Source organism: Vidua macroura, chromosome 3, assembly GCF_024509145.1.
Source record: "Vidua macroura isolate BioBank_ID:100142 chromosome 3, ASM2450914v1, whole genome shotgun sequence".
NCBI lineage: Eukaryota > Metazoa > Chordata > Aves > Passeriformes > Viduidae > Vidua > Vidua macroura.
Window position 1 is genome coordinate 38815920 of NC_071573.1, and position 16329 is coordinate 38832248.

General features: G+C 39.7%; 1 protein-coding gene across 7 annotated transcripts in view; it reads right to left on the minus strand.

Moving 5' to 3' along the window:
• Positions 1-5326: 5326 nt before the first annotated feature.
• The window catches only part of ACYP2 (acylphosphatase 2), a 33592-nt gene continuing 22589 nt past the window's right edge, over positions 5327-16329 (minus strand). For 2 of the 7 annotated variants that reach the window (XR_008436138.1, XR_008436129.1), the window contains 3 exons: positions 11411-11582; positions 9307-9353; positions 6058-6143 (listed from right to left, as the gene is read on the minus strand). Coding sequence is in view for 1 of the 7 variants with exons in the window: in XM_053972610.1 (XP_053828585.1) it covers positions 6029-6143 (115 nt within the window). In the remaining 6 variants the exon portion in view is untranslated. Of the gene's footprint in view, positions 6144-9306; positions 9354-11410; positions 11583-16329 lie in introns of those variants that run through there. The other 5 variants (XR_008436134.1, XM_053972610.1, XR_008436132.1 and 2 more) reach the window with 5 other exon arrangements.

A 16329-nucleotide genomic window follows, 5' to 3' on the forward strand; every position in this document is an offset into this window, starting at 1 on the left:
ATTATCACAGCCCCATCACAACCACTCCAGCTTTTGGTGGCTCCACAGACAGGTTTAAAAAAACGCACATAAGTCCTGGCTGTGGCTTTAAAAGGAAGGAAAAAAAAAAAAAAAGAAAAAAAAAAAAAGAAAAAGGACATTAAACAAATCTCTCAGCTTTCCTGTGTGCTTTCATTCCTTACACTTCCTGAATGCTATCTGAAAATTCAAAAAAGCAACTAGCAACTGTTATCTCAGTACCTCCAGAACTCCAGAACAATTAACTTATTTCATTCAGAACATTGGGAGAGTTTTAAACATACCTTGACTATGCCAAACATTTCAGAAGCTGTGGCTATTTCTGTCCCTTCCTCTTCCTTTCTCCCCAAAATATTACAGAATTCCCACTCAAGGGTAGCTCAGGAGTGCCACATTTCCTACCACCCACAGAGTAAATTTTATGGCTGGGTCAGAACAAAGCTGTTATTTCACACACAATAATTTCTACAAATAAATGTGTGCAGAGCTGTGAGGCTGCTCTCAGGACCCTCGGGGTATTAACACCAGAAAAATGAATTATTATTTATTCCACAGGACAAATCCCAGTCACATAAAAAGAAGCTGGAAGCACCCACACACTGCCAGCTCTAAAGAGGGATGATGTCCAACCAACACTTCATCACCAACACTTCTTACATGTACGGAATGACATCCCCCTATACCCATCAGATAAATACAGCAGGATTACTACTTTAAATAGCAAAATGTAAGAATTCAGTGGGTTTAACACTTTGCTTCACACAAGTCTTGTTACAAACATTGGTGTGGTATCTTAGAAATAAGACAAAGCACAATCGTGTCAATCACTCTATGCCTACAGTTCAGTTTAAAACAATGAAAATAGTTTCTTCCTTCTCACAGGCACATTGCTGCCTGCTAGATTATACTGGCTGCATAATGAATTGAAGGAATCAGCATTATGGTATTGAGGCTATGGCTTAACTGTGATAAATAGTGCCTAAATCCTATTAATCTTGGTGTATCACTCATTCTTTGGAGCATACATTACTATTTAGTCATCATTTTGTTTCCAAAGTGTCAGCAAACTTAGATAACTGCACAGTTGTGGGTTTTTTTGTTTTGTTTTGGGTGTTTTTGGGGGGCTTTTTGTGGGTTTTTTTTGTTTGTTTGTTTGGGTTTTTTTTTGGGTTTTTTTTTTTTTTTTTTTTTTTTGTTTGGGTTTGTTTTTTTTTTTTTTCTTGTTTGTTTTTTTTTTCCTCCCCAAGTTATATTGTAGGTCATGAATGAGTTTTAACATGGTCTGCAAATTTTTTGTCTGCCTGTTTCCTGACAGCAGGCAGTAACATCTGCCTGAGATGGAAGAGATGTTCCTGTTAGAGCCCCTCACACAATTCAGGGTTGTTTTCCTACCTGGTATTGAGATTTTTCTCCCAAGTGAGCTGAACTACTCACAGCAGTACAAAAGTTGTAGAGTCCAGGAGTGGATGGTCAAGAAAAGTTTGAGTCTGGTTGGTTTTAAACAGGGGGAAAATACAAAACCTCACCAACAGCTAAACAAGACTTGCAGTGAGTCTCAAATCCCTGCTGTGACCTGTCCAGAGCATGCAGATGCTGCCATCTGAACTGAGCATTCCCTTATCAGCTGATGAAACATTGGCCTCTCTTCTCATGCTCCAAACATCTCCTGAACTTTTGCTTCTAAACACTTTTTCAGACCCTTTTCTGCCAAGCTTCTCTTCCCCAGCCACCCCTTTTCTCTATGCTGCTCACATAGAACTCATTTCCAGTGGTGCCAGTAAACAACTGCAGGTAGATTTCTCCATATTCATCTTCTTAAAACTACTGCCCCTGCTCCCTTCCTGTTCTATTTACCATCTCTATGCCTGCACTAGAACTTTACTCTTAATTTTAAGGCTTTGAAGAGTTGCATGTATCCACTCTCTGCTCCCACCCTTTGCAGAACAACTCTGTTACTACAAATTGGGAATTATTGGCTTGCTTGGGAGAGTGAGTATCTGGCATGGTTTTAAGTGCTGAACTCCATGCAAGAAAGTTCTGGCTTTTCTAATGTTTCTGAAGCCCCAGTGATTCCTCTGTAATTAGGGAAAAATAAAACCAGCACCAAGAAAGTGGCTTAGTCTTTATTTTATCACCCCCTGCTCAAACACTGTCCCATTAATAATGCATTTCCTTGGTTGCATGACCAATTTCTGTTCCCACTAAAGTCCATGGCAGCATTCCAGTAGAACCTAAGTCAGCGCCTGCAGCACAGAACAGTTACCTTCCTGCCAAATCCAAGGGAATGTCAGGTCACCTTCCAGCTAGGAGAAACCCTGGGATGCTGGGTATTCCTCTAATTCAGCCTGTCACACCCAGAAAAGAATTGCTCCCAAAAATCCACAAGGGCATTGCCCCATTATTTTCTGGAACAAACACCATGGTTATGATGGACAAAATTTGCTTCTTGGTGCTGATCAATTGTCAATGAAACAAAAATATGGCTTAGAGCTTATTGCCCACTTTTAGAACAACACAAATGCAGGAAGAAATGTTATAAGACTTTCCTGTTTCCAAATTGCAGGAATCACAGGTGTTAATTCCTAACACCAAGGAATTATTATTATTATTATTACAGCTATGGGAGAGCCTACAATGCCTTTCATCAGAGACAGATGCTCATTGGATTTTGAGACAAAAACTTCTCCTATTCCCCCATTAATGCTGTTCAGAGTATAATTCTTTGCTTCTAGGGTAAAGACAACTTCATCTCACAACTGATTTACAGTGTTATTCATCAGAAACTACTTTTAAATATTTATATTTGCACTTATATATATTAAGTTTTATAGTAACACCATCTAATTGTGGAAGACAACTGGTCTCCTCCTAATTATTCAGACCATTCAGGAATTTTGATTGGTAAAACCTTCCAACCCACTCCTGCAGCCCTTTTAACCAAAAGTGAAGTTGTTCCTCCTTTGATCTTCCATGTCAGGATTTTTTATTCAATTATGGCAGTATTACTATCAAATGAGTTGGGGCAATTTTAGTTATTTTAAGTCCCTGTAGTGTTTTTTGAGGCAAAAATAACCTCTCTTTAATCCCAATACTTCTACCCACTACACAACAGACTGTGAGGAGCCTTTAAGAAAGAACGATAATACAGAAATCTCAATTTACGGGATTGCTTTTGTATAAACAGACTCTAAAAAATAAATGATAGCACAGAGCAGTGTTTGCTCTCATCCCTCACTGCAGCATTCCCCTCACAGCAGAGTGCTTGCAGCAGCATGGAGCCATGCATTAATCAGGAAGCTCGAGTGACTAATCCAGTTCACTCTGTCTAGTAAGAGGATTCCAGCAGCAAACATGCCCAGTTTTCCAAAAAGAAAGCAAGCCAAGCAAGGCAGCTCCAGAGGACATCAAGAAAATAAGAAGTGACAGATTGGTGTCACCTAAGAGAAAGTATGGCAGGAGATGCCACCACGCTTTTCTCCACACAGAAACCAAGAACGAGCAGGTCCAGCAGAACATCCCTGTTCTGCAAGGTTACATCATTCCTGGTGAGGCACAAAGCTCTCCTTCTGCTCATGCCCTTGGCAAGGTTTTATTTTTTTATTCTATAATCAAATACAAACGAACCCATACATTTCTGAAATGCCTGTCATTTAGGAGTTAAACTCCGATTTTAATTAACATGTCAAGCCTTTAGGTTTAATGAGGTGAATTTTCCTGAATTCCAGTAAAACACAAGTCAGGCACAACATTTTCCCCTCAAGAAAGTTAGCATTGTCCAAAATGCGCAAACAACTTGTGGAAGTCTGTTCCCACTGTTTATTTCCAAGTCTCAATCCTTTTTAGATAGAAAGTATTAGGAAAACAGAATAGAAACTACAGATAGAAAATACTTCTATTTAAATAGAAACTATTTAGTGGAAAGAATTTCCACTTACAGCAAGAATGAAGCTGGCCTAGACATCATACATTCTTGCTGCACTGCATTTTGAAAAAATAAAATTCAGCTGTATCTATGGTCATAACTGAGTGATATTAGAATGGAGTAGAAAAGGAAGCATGTCTCAACTCAGTTTTGATGTCTAATTATCCAACTGTTCTTGCTTTTTTTCCTATCTTACCATTGGGATTCTTTGGCTCCTCAAAACCAATGATGTTCTTATCAAATCCAGAGACACTGCTCTGCTGTTCTGCACACACTGTACTTCCACAAATGGGATGGCTTTGGACTCAGGATACTTTACCAGAATCTGAGGATTAAATAAAATGAGAAGATTAATGCCCACAATGCCAGCCAAGGCTCCATTAGTTTCAGGAACACAGTAACACGTGATCTGCAGCACAGAGAAATGCTCTCTCTTCACATTTCCTCCCCCAAAAAATTAGCACTTTAAATGGCTGCTTCCCTCTCCTCAAGCCTTGCCTTTCCAGGGGAGTTGGGATAAAACCCCCAGGTCCTTTTGAGCATCCAGCTCCACCCCAGGAGCACATTAAAACAATTTTTGGCTGCTCTTCCTCTGTATCCAATGACTCCTTTGTTTTTTGCCTTCCTCTCTCCTTGTTCCTCAAAATATGAGCAAAGCACTTGGCTGGAAAATCTTTGACTAAGGGGGTATTTTCTGCCAGGTAGCTCCAAGGAAAATGTAAACTACTTTGTTAGGCAGGATACTGTTTTCCACAAGGATGGAACAGTTATTGAGCTCCTGCTACACTTGAACTTTGCCATTTACCATCAGCTGAACAAGAGCCATTGATCACAACTTCAACAATGGGGGCTTGTGTATAATCACAGAACAATTCATAAGCAGCTCCTGCAAATTCTAGAAAGGAGATTTTACTGATTAACGCAAAGGTCCAAAGAAGAATCAATCTAGTGGTGAGCAGAAATACCTTTTAGGCACATCTTGCACTGATAGAGAAGTGCAGTGTTTAAGTTAGGAAATGTCCTACCTGAAATTCAAACCATGAGCTGCAGATGGTTGAGCTGCCCAAACTGACACCACCTACCCCAGGAAGGGGGACAGGGCAGCCAGTGGAAACACCAGCTTCGGTATCCTCATGAAGTCTCCCTGAATGTTCTAATCCTGACCCACAAGCACTGCAGGAGTGAGGATCTAGGTCTGATCCAGTCCTGACTAACTCCAGGGTGCCTGTGGAGACAGCGCTGGACATGGGAACTGGATCCACAATGGATCAGACTTATCCAGGATTTATTGCAAGCCCACAGCTCAGGACTTCCATGGACTTCAGATGATGGATGTGGGTGCAGGTTCCACCACAGTCTTAACTCAGGAGCAAATGCACACCCATATGGAAAATCTCTTAAATCTTCAATTTTAGTAAGAACAAAAAGCAAAGAGATTTAAACATGCTTTACAGTCAGCATGGATGTAAGCTACAGGTAGACAAGAGAAAAACAGGGTGAGAGGCCACACATTTCCTCACCTTGGAACAAGATTTATCTGAATTACAAAGGAGAATTTTAAACCAGAGCTGGTTAGATAATCCTAGTTTGAATCAACATATTTATTTTAAATTACCACTATAACCTTATTAATTATCACAAAGAGCCTGGTCTATAACAGACTTGTTACAGAGAACTCTCAAGTTATCCAGTTCTGTAGTTATGTATTTTTGGTGAGATTACAAACAGTAGAACATAAATTTATTATTTTTCATCTAAATATGACTCACAGTGTAAAGATTAGGTACCATCTGGTTGTATGTAACAAGTCTCATTGTGCACAAATAATCACCAGCACTTCTAAGCTTTTATCTGTCTTTCAAAGCTGCAACAAATTAGATATTGGCATTTTAGACACTAAATGTTGACATTCATGCTAAGATATCTAACACAGCAACCAGGAATTCTTATTTGGTGGGAACAGGGAGCATTTATGTTTATCCCTAGTACAGAAAAGTATCTCGATGCTCTTGTGACATTTGATGGAGGCACAAAAAATATCATGCAGCAGAAATGCCAGAGTTTTGTGCTTAGTGAGGTGCCCTCCTGTTAGTATCTAGTGTTGAAATCCGAGAAATCAAGCTTGGAGATCTCCTTTTCATTGGAAAAACTTGTTTTATCAATGCGGGAACTTGGGCTTCCAACTTTGCTCAGCCAGGATTTCCTGCAGGAAAAATAAGAGAGGGTTAGCAAAAAAGGAACTGGACATGTGGGGGTTATTCTCTGTCATGCCTTCATTCACTTTTATTTTTTTAAGAGCCATAAAAAGCATCTTTCAATAAGAAAATTACCATAAATCTGTTATTTTCTGTTTTCCCTCCCTTTCCCCTTTAAAAGCCAACCAACCTCTTTAAAGGTATCAGTGTTTCCAGGGGATTTACACAATATTACATACAAACACAGCTGACAAAAAGGCTAAAACAGATTTACTGCAATGATCCCTCCTAAACACTATTCATAATACTCCAATAGGTATAATTACCTTTGCAGAGTCAATACTGTGCTTTTAGCAAGGACCTATAAACCACTGATAACTGAAAAGAGACAGGAAAACAGGATCCCAACAGCCAGTTTGCTCCTTGCTGGCAACTAAAAGAATGGGAACTGGAAAGGAATGAGTTCAAAACCAGCAAAAAGACAGAAATTATGTCAGAGCAATACTGATTTGTAATAAATACTGAATGATATACTCGATAACTGGATACCCAAACACTGGAAATGCAGCAGGTGAGTGCTTATACAGGTTTATTTACAGAAGTAGAAGAGAAAGTATTTTACTGTACCATATTGAAGAAATATATTTCCATGCAAATAATTTTTAGAAGTTAGTATAGATACTTATTATTATTAAAAAGAAATAAATATTCACTTTATTCTGATTTGAAAACAATAGGAGCTGTCTTATTAAGGGTTAAGCTAATTAATCCTTTGCAGAATCACACTGAGCATTGTGAACTGCAATATTCTAGCAGTGAGACTTAATTTTGATGTTTTTATAATGAGAATCATGCACAGAAATTACTTTGAGCCAGTAAATCAGTATATCACATCTGAGATACAGAAACACACCTTGCTAGAGACCCTACATGCAAGATCTTTTAAAAAGCAGTTCTTGACACCAGAAAACACTGCCAAACATCTCAAGGGGCTTCACCAGTTACCAGAGAAAAATAATTTCCCCATGAATCATGTTAGTCTCTCACAGATGGGTCTCATCACTGGCACAGACAGTTCTAAACTTGCACTCAAATTAAACAATAAAAAAGAGCCTGTGTATTCAACAATAAAAGAGCCTCTGTATGGAAAAACTTCCTGCAAAACAGCAACCAGACCCAGGTATTTCATGTTCCAAGTGTGACTTGCTTTATTTTAGCATAGAGAAATTAAAATATCTGTCAGATGCTTCTACTTCTTCAAACCTCTTCTTCTTTGCTGCATGTAATGAACAACCTCCCTTCCTCTGTCTTAGATGAAGCCTTTCCAGTAAGGAATAGAACATGGGAATAAGAGTCCAGGAGTAAAACAGGAGAACACAACTTCCCAGTTCTGCTGGAAGCCTCAAGACAGAAAGGATATTTCAACAGAAGGAAACAAGCATAAGGACAGACCAGTCCCTTTTGCTTTATATTCACAAAAAACCTGGAAATGGTTCTTGCTTATTTACCAGGAAGTCTCTAATAGTTGGATGTCTCTGAGTGAGAAGAAAGAACATGTATTTGAAATACTGAATTAATCTCCTGAAAATAGTAGAAATTGCTTTTTAAATAATGTGATAGTTTGTTCACTATTTCCTTTTGTCTTCTCATTTGGAAGGTGAGCTTAATCTGGAAAAAAAACCAAAAGTAACATATTCCTTGTCCAGCCTTCACAACAAAAATTCATCCCTGGATGCTTCCAACTCCTAGGTTCTGCTGGGTGAAGAACTCTGACCAGAGCAAACAATCCACTCTCAGCTCCACATACCCTCCTTAACATGAATAAAGATGAAGCCGAAATTATGAAAATCCACTTAGAGCAACCCAGCTCCATGGAAACTCTACAGGACGTGTGTGTTATTTCTTGTTTAATGCAGCAGGGAGGGGAGGAGGCAATACCTCCGCTTATGTTCAGTTCAGGGAACTGAACAACTTTGGGGCTCAGCTCTGCATTGACGGACTTTCCTCAGCCATCTCCCTCTCTCTGCTCAAGGGACAGCCCAGTCACCAGCACTATGAAGAAGCACATTTTTTACAAGCCAAGAAAGCAGAAAATCAGTATTTCCTAGAAGTTAAATGTCATCTCCAATCTCATCACTACTAGGGGTATTTATTTTCTTCAACAGTGAAGAAAAGGTTCTGCACTCTCCTCCTCAGCCTTCTCAATTCCCATTCACCTCAGATCTCTTCATGTGTGTAGAGATGAGCTACAATTACTTGCATTTGGGCTCTTAGCTTGTCATTTATAGCATCCATGTTAAAATTCACTGCTCCTTCCCACTTCTCCTCAGGAGTGCAAAGACTCCCTCCCCCTCATCTGAAGCAAACGAGGACATTGCTGAGAGGACACCACACAACTTAGGATTTATTCCCAAAATGACTGCTCCAGTGAATCCAGAACAAGAGCTAACCTCTAAATAGTAATTGCTGACCATGTTTAACTTCATGGAATGGTTTGGGTTGGGAGGGACCTTAAAACCCATCCAGTGCCACCCCCTGCCATGGGCAGGGACACATTCCACTATCCCAGGTTGCTCCAAACCCCATCCAACCCGGCCTTGGACACTGCCAGGGATAGGGCTGCCATAGCTTCTCTGAGTAACCTGTGCCAGGGTCACCCCACCTCACAGGGAAAAATTCCACCCCAGTATCCCACCCCAGCCCTGCCCTCTGCCAGTTTCAAGCCATTCCCCCTTGTCCTGTCACTCCATTCCCTTGTAAACCATTCCTCCCCAACCCAAGCACTGCCTGTCCATGGAGTCACTCTTGGCCATGCTCTGATCCCACTGAGTTAACTGTGGATAACCATGGATTTCTGAGATATACAACCTTCCTGTCCAGGGGAGAAGCCAGTGCTCCTGAAACAGCTTCCCAACCAAACCACACAGTTTTCCTATCCCCATGTTCATGGGGAACGTAAAACAATTTGATCTGTCACTCTTTCCCTTCTCTCCTTTCATTAACTAAAACCTTGCTAGGAGACACTGCCTTGACACCCAGGCAACAGAGCCCTTGCCACTCCACGTTCTTGGAAAACAACATCCAAAGAGCTGGGGTTTCACCACCCCAGTTTATATCCTTGTGGAAATAGCCTAGCTGTGCACAGTATTCCAAGCAGGAAAACACTCATACCTGTTAACTTGGCAGAATGGAGTCTGGTCAGGTATCTGGAGAGCTCCCTGGAAAAGTTATTTAAGGAGTTACATCTCTGTAACACAGGATAATCACAGAATCCAGTGTTGGAAAAGACCTCCCAGATAGATTCCAACCTTTGACCAAACACCATCTTGTCAACTAAAGCACTAAGTATCATCATTAATAATAATGATTAATAACACTGGCACAGCCCTAAAACCCACTGTGCTTGAAATACTACGGTAACAGACTAACTTTCTGATTTCCTGAACAATATTTATTTTTTAACTCCAGTCTCTGCTACAAAACAGATCTCTCTAAAATAAACAGCTTGCTTGGCATTATTCTCTGAAGTATTTCTTTACAATATGAAAACTACTCCTGCAATAGTTCATTTTGTTATATGCAAAAAGACAAACTTTTATCCTGATATTGGAGAAATTTACAGTCTGTGGTGCTCGGAGAGGACCTGGAAATGCCCTCTAGCATTAATATATGAGGAACTAGGCACAGGTTAAGAATATGTTCTTCTCTCTTCACCTCAAGCAGAGTGTCACTTAAGTGGAACAGGAGAAACCTGTGCTTTTATTTAGCTGAAGAAAAAATAACGGCACTGGCTTGTTTACACTATATTTCCCTTTGTTTAGGATAAATACTGCAGAGAATGTTACTTTTCGAAGATTGTATTTACATCTGTGACAGCATATAGACCAGGCTTGCAAATATTTATAAAATCCCTCCAAAAATATTTTTGCCTTCTGCAACAGCACTGTTCAATTTTCATAAATCCTGATATTTCAATGTTAGCAGAAGAAACGTGGAATTCTCTCTCATGGCTGTCTGGCTTCTGAGCTTTTGGAAAGAACTTCTGCCACAGTTTTCAAGCTTTGCTCTATAATCTATAGGGCCAGGAACATTTACTCAAAAATCTTTGTTTTTATAAATCCAAAATTCCTCTACATAAAGACACCTCCCACCTTTCCCTACTCAGCTTACTGCAGAGCCATTCCCATTGTCCCTACACCTTTGCTCCTCCCGCCAGGAAAATAGGTAATTGTAAAGAAAATTTACAGGGTTTCTAGTTGTGAAAAAGTAGTAGAAAGAATAAAAACCCTGGCAAAGAAGTGTGTTGGAAACACTGGGATTTGAGAACAAGGTGAAGTGCAAGGAAGGGGAATTTGAACCCCATTATTAGGATGGCTCCACCAGAGCCCACCACATCCAAGCCAGGTGAGGGGTTACTCCAGAGGATTAAAGCAAGGAAGCAAAAGCAGCAGGATTGAAGGATACAGACCAAGCAGTGGGCGGCTGGAAATGAAGGGACCTGCTGAGGCATGGGCATGGTGGTCCAGAATAGAGCTGCAGCCTGGAGGTGTGTGGGAGCCTGGCTGCTCCGTGCATCCCAACAGCAGGAATGCCTAGGCCCATTGGGTATTTAACACAAGGGCTGGAAATGTTGGAGGAAGGAGAGAAAGGTAGTTAATAAAAACTGGTGTTTGACTCTGTTTTTAAACACAGCTGTCAGATGAATGCTGTTAATTTGTTTATATTTCTTCCTTCCTTGCTGCACTCAGGGGCAGCATTTCCCTTGGGAATCCACAATGAGCTTTTCCTCGAGGTATATTGGAAAGGATGTCAATAGCAAGGGCAGATTAGCAGGATGTGAGATTTTACAGATATTGTGGGACACGGCCCTGAGTAAGCCTCAAATACACATTTTGGTGATGAATTTCTATTTATAAACTTGAGAAAAGTGACTTATGTGTTAATCATCACATTCTGTATGGTATTGGCAAGTTTTTTTTTAATGTAGAAGTGATCATGGCCAGTTTGCATCAGGGGAGAATTTGGCTCTATGTACCTCAAATCCACTCTGACACTGGTATCTGATCTATGTTAAACGTCCTCACCTATTACTTTAAAGAGGAGGAATTATCCCACAATGACAGAAGCCAAGCCTGGAGCTGTTTTGGTTTTGTCATGTACAATGCCAAGATCTGTTGTGCATTTTCCTGTTAATCATCTTGGTAACCTTCAAGGAGGATTTAATCATTTCAACATGAGATCATAAGTATATTTTTATTGAAACTTATCAGCATACCTCTTTGTTTAGGCCATGTTAGGCAAGTCACTTTTGGCTTCTTTCAGAGATCTTATCAGAAAAATCTCAGCAATACTGCAGTCATTTGTTCCAAAGTAAAGAAGTGAGTGGAAAGTAAACCCAAATTCAGCCATTCCAGTAACTCAAACAAAGCTTTTATGTCCACACTGACCTACAGAAAAGTAGGAGACAAAGGGAATTTCCAGTTAAACTTGTGTCCTGTCTCCCAGAGCAGTAAACATCCCAGGAAGCCAGCAGCAGCCAAAAGGCCCATTGTGTTTTCTCCCTGGAATCTGTCTGCCCCTACAGGGACACTTGGTTCCCCAGGCTGACTGGGAATTTTGGCTAACCCCACCCACTGCACAGAATGCCACTCAAGGTTCTCTGCCATTCCACATCTATTAAACCCAAGGCCACAGGAAGCTTGGATGAGGAGGAACTGCTGCTGTTAGGGCACCAACAAAAGAAAAGCTCTTTCTAATGCTCAGCACCCATCACCCATATAAGACTGAACAAATACTAAAGGACTTCAGCTTCTGACCAACTTTACCCATCAAAATGTTAAGTAAACCCTTACACTGGCCGTTTCAGAGCCACAATGAATCACGACACTTGACCAGCTCAGCTTTACTTCAAGCCCGTGTCCTTACATAGCCTGGCAGAAATCCAAGAGCCAGAGTCCAGCTGATCAACACAGTCAGGAATTTGAAAGACAACACTTCCCTGTTCTGCAGTCCCAAGGTTCAGCTGGACACAAAAGCCACAAGGAACAACACCCACAGTTCTACACTTGCTGCATCTCCTCAGAGGAGACACACTGAAGAATAATTTATTATTATGCAAGAATTAAAAATAACGCCAGGCCAAACTGGAGTGAATTCCTTCAAGCACCACTGGGATTCTATTTTCCTCAAAAGTCCCCCTTTACAAATCTCTTCGCATAGTTAAAGGACTGAAAAAATAAAAAAGTTAGAAGGCTCACTGAGAAGTTGCCATTTCCAATTGTAAAGGTCTTAAAGGAAAGCATCAACACTTTTAAAGCATCCTCTTGTAGAGCTCTGAGCAAGTCTGACGGCCAATATTTAACATTTTCAGTGTTGCAGTGACAGCACAAAAACTTATCTTTTCCTAGAATGCCTCTAAGAAAACTCACAAATGCCTTTGTGAATATTTCACAAACTAGCAAGGTTGGCCTACAAGTAGGAACTTTGGGTTTCTTTTTATCCTTAGTTTGCAAGAGTTTTGAAAATTTTTTTTGTCAGCTCAGCTCTATTTTTCCCCAATTTTACACTCTGTGATCTAATTTGTTAATTTAAATTGCACACTTTCCAAGGAAGCAGTTACACCCCACCTTTTAACCTCCCATCTCCAACTGCTTTTTTTAAAGCAACTGTGATATAACATATAGCATAGATATAACATATAACATAGCATTTCAGAACATAAGAGCAACAAGAAAATGTTTTAAATACATAATATTAGAGAGCACAAGTGTTCAGGAAAACAAGTGGATTCCGCTAGCTAATAGTCTGCTTAAATTTTACAAACTGAGAAAATCTGAGCTTTATCAAGACTTATTTTCATAATGCTCTATTTTTTTTGGTATTACAGATATAGCTCCAACAAGCAGAAAGCAAAAAAATTAACATAAGGATGTTGCAGGGATTCTGTTCCTCATTTGACAAGTGTTCCTTGTAATTTCCAGCACACCAGAGCATGGAGGTGCATCCAGCAGGGTGTGTTTACAAGGCAGGGAACACTGCACCTATCATCCACAGGATGCACACACAATATTCCCTGGAAAGCAGAGAAAGGAACTAGGATATGTATTATTTATTGTTTCCATCATATAACCCCCAAGACCCTCTGTCTGCTCTGCCTTGAGGTAAAGCTCCAGACACAACAGCCTGAGGCAGGAGGGGCTCCAGGATGGGATGTGCCAGGCTGTCCCTCAGGGACCTTATGGAAGCAAACACCCCTTTCCACAGTCACATCCCAAGGAATTGTATTCCACTTATGTTAAGAAAATAACTTTCATTCTTCAACACATTACTCCTTTATCATGTTTTTCTTATGACCTCACCTGTATTCAAAATACCATTTCTGGCAGATCTAATCTCAATTTCATTTCTCCCTGGCTTTCCAAGTTCCATGAAGTTATCCTTTCACTCTCTGCAGGCAGGTATTAAACACATCACCCTAACGAAGCCATTCAAGCCTTGATCCCAAACCACTCCAAAAGGAGGGATGCTGGATAGATCACCTGAGATATCAAATAAAAAACAAATATAACTCAGCCAAGGCTACCTGATTTTCTCAAAGTCTACCTTACAACATCTCTAATTGTTGGGCTTCATACTTTCTATTAATATTTTAAAAAATAGAAAATACTTTTTCACCACAGCATGCTGAGGGCAAAGCCCATCCTGGGGTCCATGATCTGTCACTATGGATATACTCACTGAGGAAAAATAAACACACTTAAAGCTCTCAGCTATTTAAGGAAGCCATCAGAGTATGAAGAAGCATCCTGGTTCAATGTCTCTTTGTTTAAAAAAAATTGTTAAACAAAGCTTTTAATAAGTACTGAAATGAGATCTGATACATGTTCTTGCTGTTTAGTGTTGTACTACATCATGCTTTTATTAGATCTAATTTTCAGAGTATTTACCTAAAAGCATTCTCCTGTTTATCTGCAACAGTGATAAAATGAATGAATCAAGAGATAGATTTCTTTGAACCTTTTCTCCCACAAAATGAAGCCATACTGGAAATACCAAAATCTTGGCTTCTCAAGGCAGCTCTGGAACTTCCTACTTGAAATTACCACATACTGAAAACAAAACAGATTGGTTTTATTATAATTGAGGATAACTGGTTGCATCTTTCCATCTACATTTCCCATGGATTTGGACATTTTCCTGCTCATTTCAAATCTGCCTGTTAACAGTACAAGGTTAGGGTAGTGAGAGATTCAGACTCCAAAAAAATCAGAATAAAAGTAGTACTCTACTAAAGGCAGTATCTTATTTCTACTGAAGTTAACAGCATCTTGTATCTACTAAAGTCAACACTTGCTAGGGACAGAGAGATAGACCTGATGTCTGCTTTTACAAAATTTAAACAAAGAACTACAACTACAGAAGAAAGAAATAACAAAATCAAAAGAAACCATCTTTGGAAGACTATTTCATACTGTTTAAGTATTTCCAAATAGGTCTTGTTAATATTATTATAAGTATCTTGTCCTGCAGAAATTGTTTTATTTCGTTGTTTATGCCTCATAATTCCTTAATATACAGCAGGTTTTGATATTTTGTGAGATGCTTGGTAAGAAGAGAATTATTGACAAAGCATAAGTATGTTTCTAAACTCCATATTCCTGTTTTTTTCCATTTTTCCTTCAAGCTTCAGGGGCTGTCAAGAGGTATCAAACTCATTTGTTTTCTGTAATTCATGCCATTTTCTTTTTTTCCCTTCCCCCTTTTTGAAGTTGTTCCTATGGCTTTCCCATGGAGTCTGGCTGCTGCAGGAGCTACATGGTTTGGGATGTGAATTGACAGCTACAAAAAAAAAAGAAATCCTTGAAAGCCACATATCTAACTAGTGGCTCATTTTACTGAAATTTATGTACAAGTATTTCAGAAAAACCCTCTACTCATTTCACAGTCAACTTGAAGTTCCTTGGTGCTTCCAGTGACAAATACTTCCACAGGCAGGGAGCTGAAACCCTTGCACAGAAGACAAAGAAGCATTCCTAGAATAAAACCTCTCAAAAGGCAAGCTCAGGCTCTTTGTTTTTGCTCATGGTTTATTTGAGCATTTCTAAGTGCACAGAGAATAAAAGATGTTTTCAGCTTTTGGCAACACCAAGACCTTTGAAGCAAACCAACAAAAGTAATAATTTATAGGAGGAATTATGCAAACTTCCAAACATTAGCAGTGCATGACTGCGGGAGCTGCTGTGAAAAAATAATTTCACAAAATTCATCGTGTCATCATGCTTTTTATAAAAACAAGCTGCCTGGCTGTCCAGAAAAAAACAGTCCAAACACTATATAAATCATATCAGTTAAATATGAACTTCACAGCAGCTGCACTGAAATTCAGGACAGAGCGTGTGTGGGACGAAGAGAGTGGCTTGACCATAGATCTGCCTCCAGATAAAGGCACTAAAAGCCTCCAGGAATTCCCACCCTGAGATAAGGACTGAGTTTTACGAATATTTATGATGATATGACAGATTTTACCACCAAACTGAGATCAGGAAGGAGATCAAGAGCATATCACCTCTGAGTTACATTTCAGGCTCTCAGACTGCGTACCAGTAAAAGAAGGAATCACTGGAAGTCTTTCCAAAGGCACAGAAACATCATTTCATCCTTTATAATCTCAACAAGCAGGAATAATTGCCATTTCATTCCACACAGCATTAAGACACGAGTGCAAAGTCAGTCTCATTTCTTACATCATGCTGAATTCCTTCTCCTGTGTTTGGAGAAATGACTGGTTGATTATTCTGCTGGAATTTTCATCAGTAAACATACATGCAAAGACATCTGAAGCAGCACAACTGCTGCTACTGTGTGAATAGATCCTACTGAGGGCAAATTTGCATTTATACCTAGAGTAAAAAAAATATAAAAAGCTAATCTTGACTGTGACAACTCCACATTGAATATATTCTCAACCATATATAGGTTTCCAGTTCCAAAGACATTCAGTTTTAAAACAAGCCATCCCTCAAAGTCTTAGATACCAATCACCAAATTTCCTCTTGAACAGACACACTCAATTATTTAGGCAAACCAAATTCCTCGAAGAGACTGGAAATCCTGGCACTAAGAAGTCAACAGATGTCAGAACCCAGTCAACAAGGACTTCTAGGAATTCGTTAGCCAGTGAACACCTGTAATGCT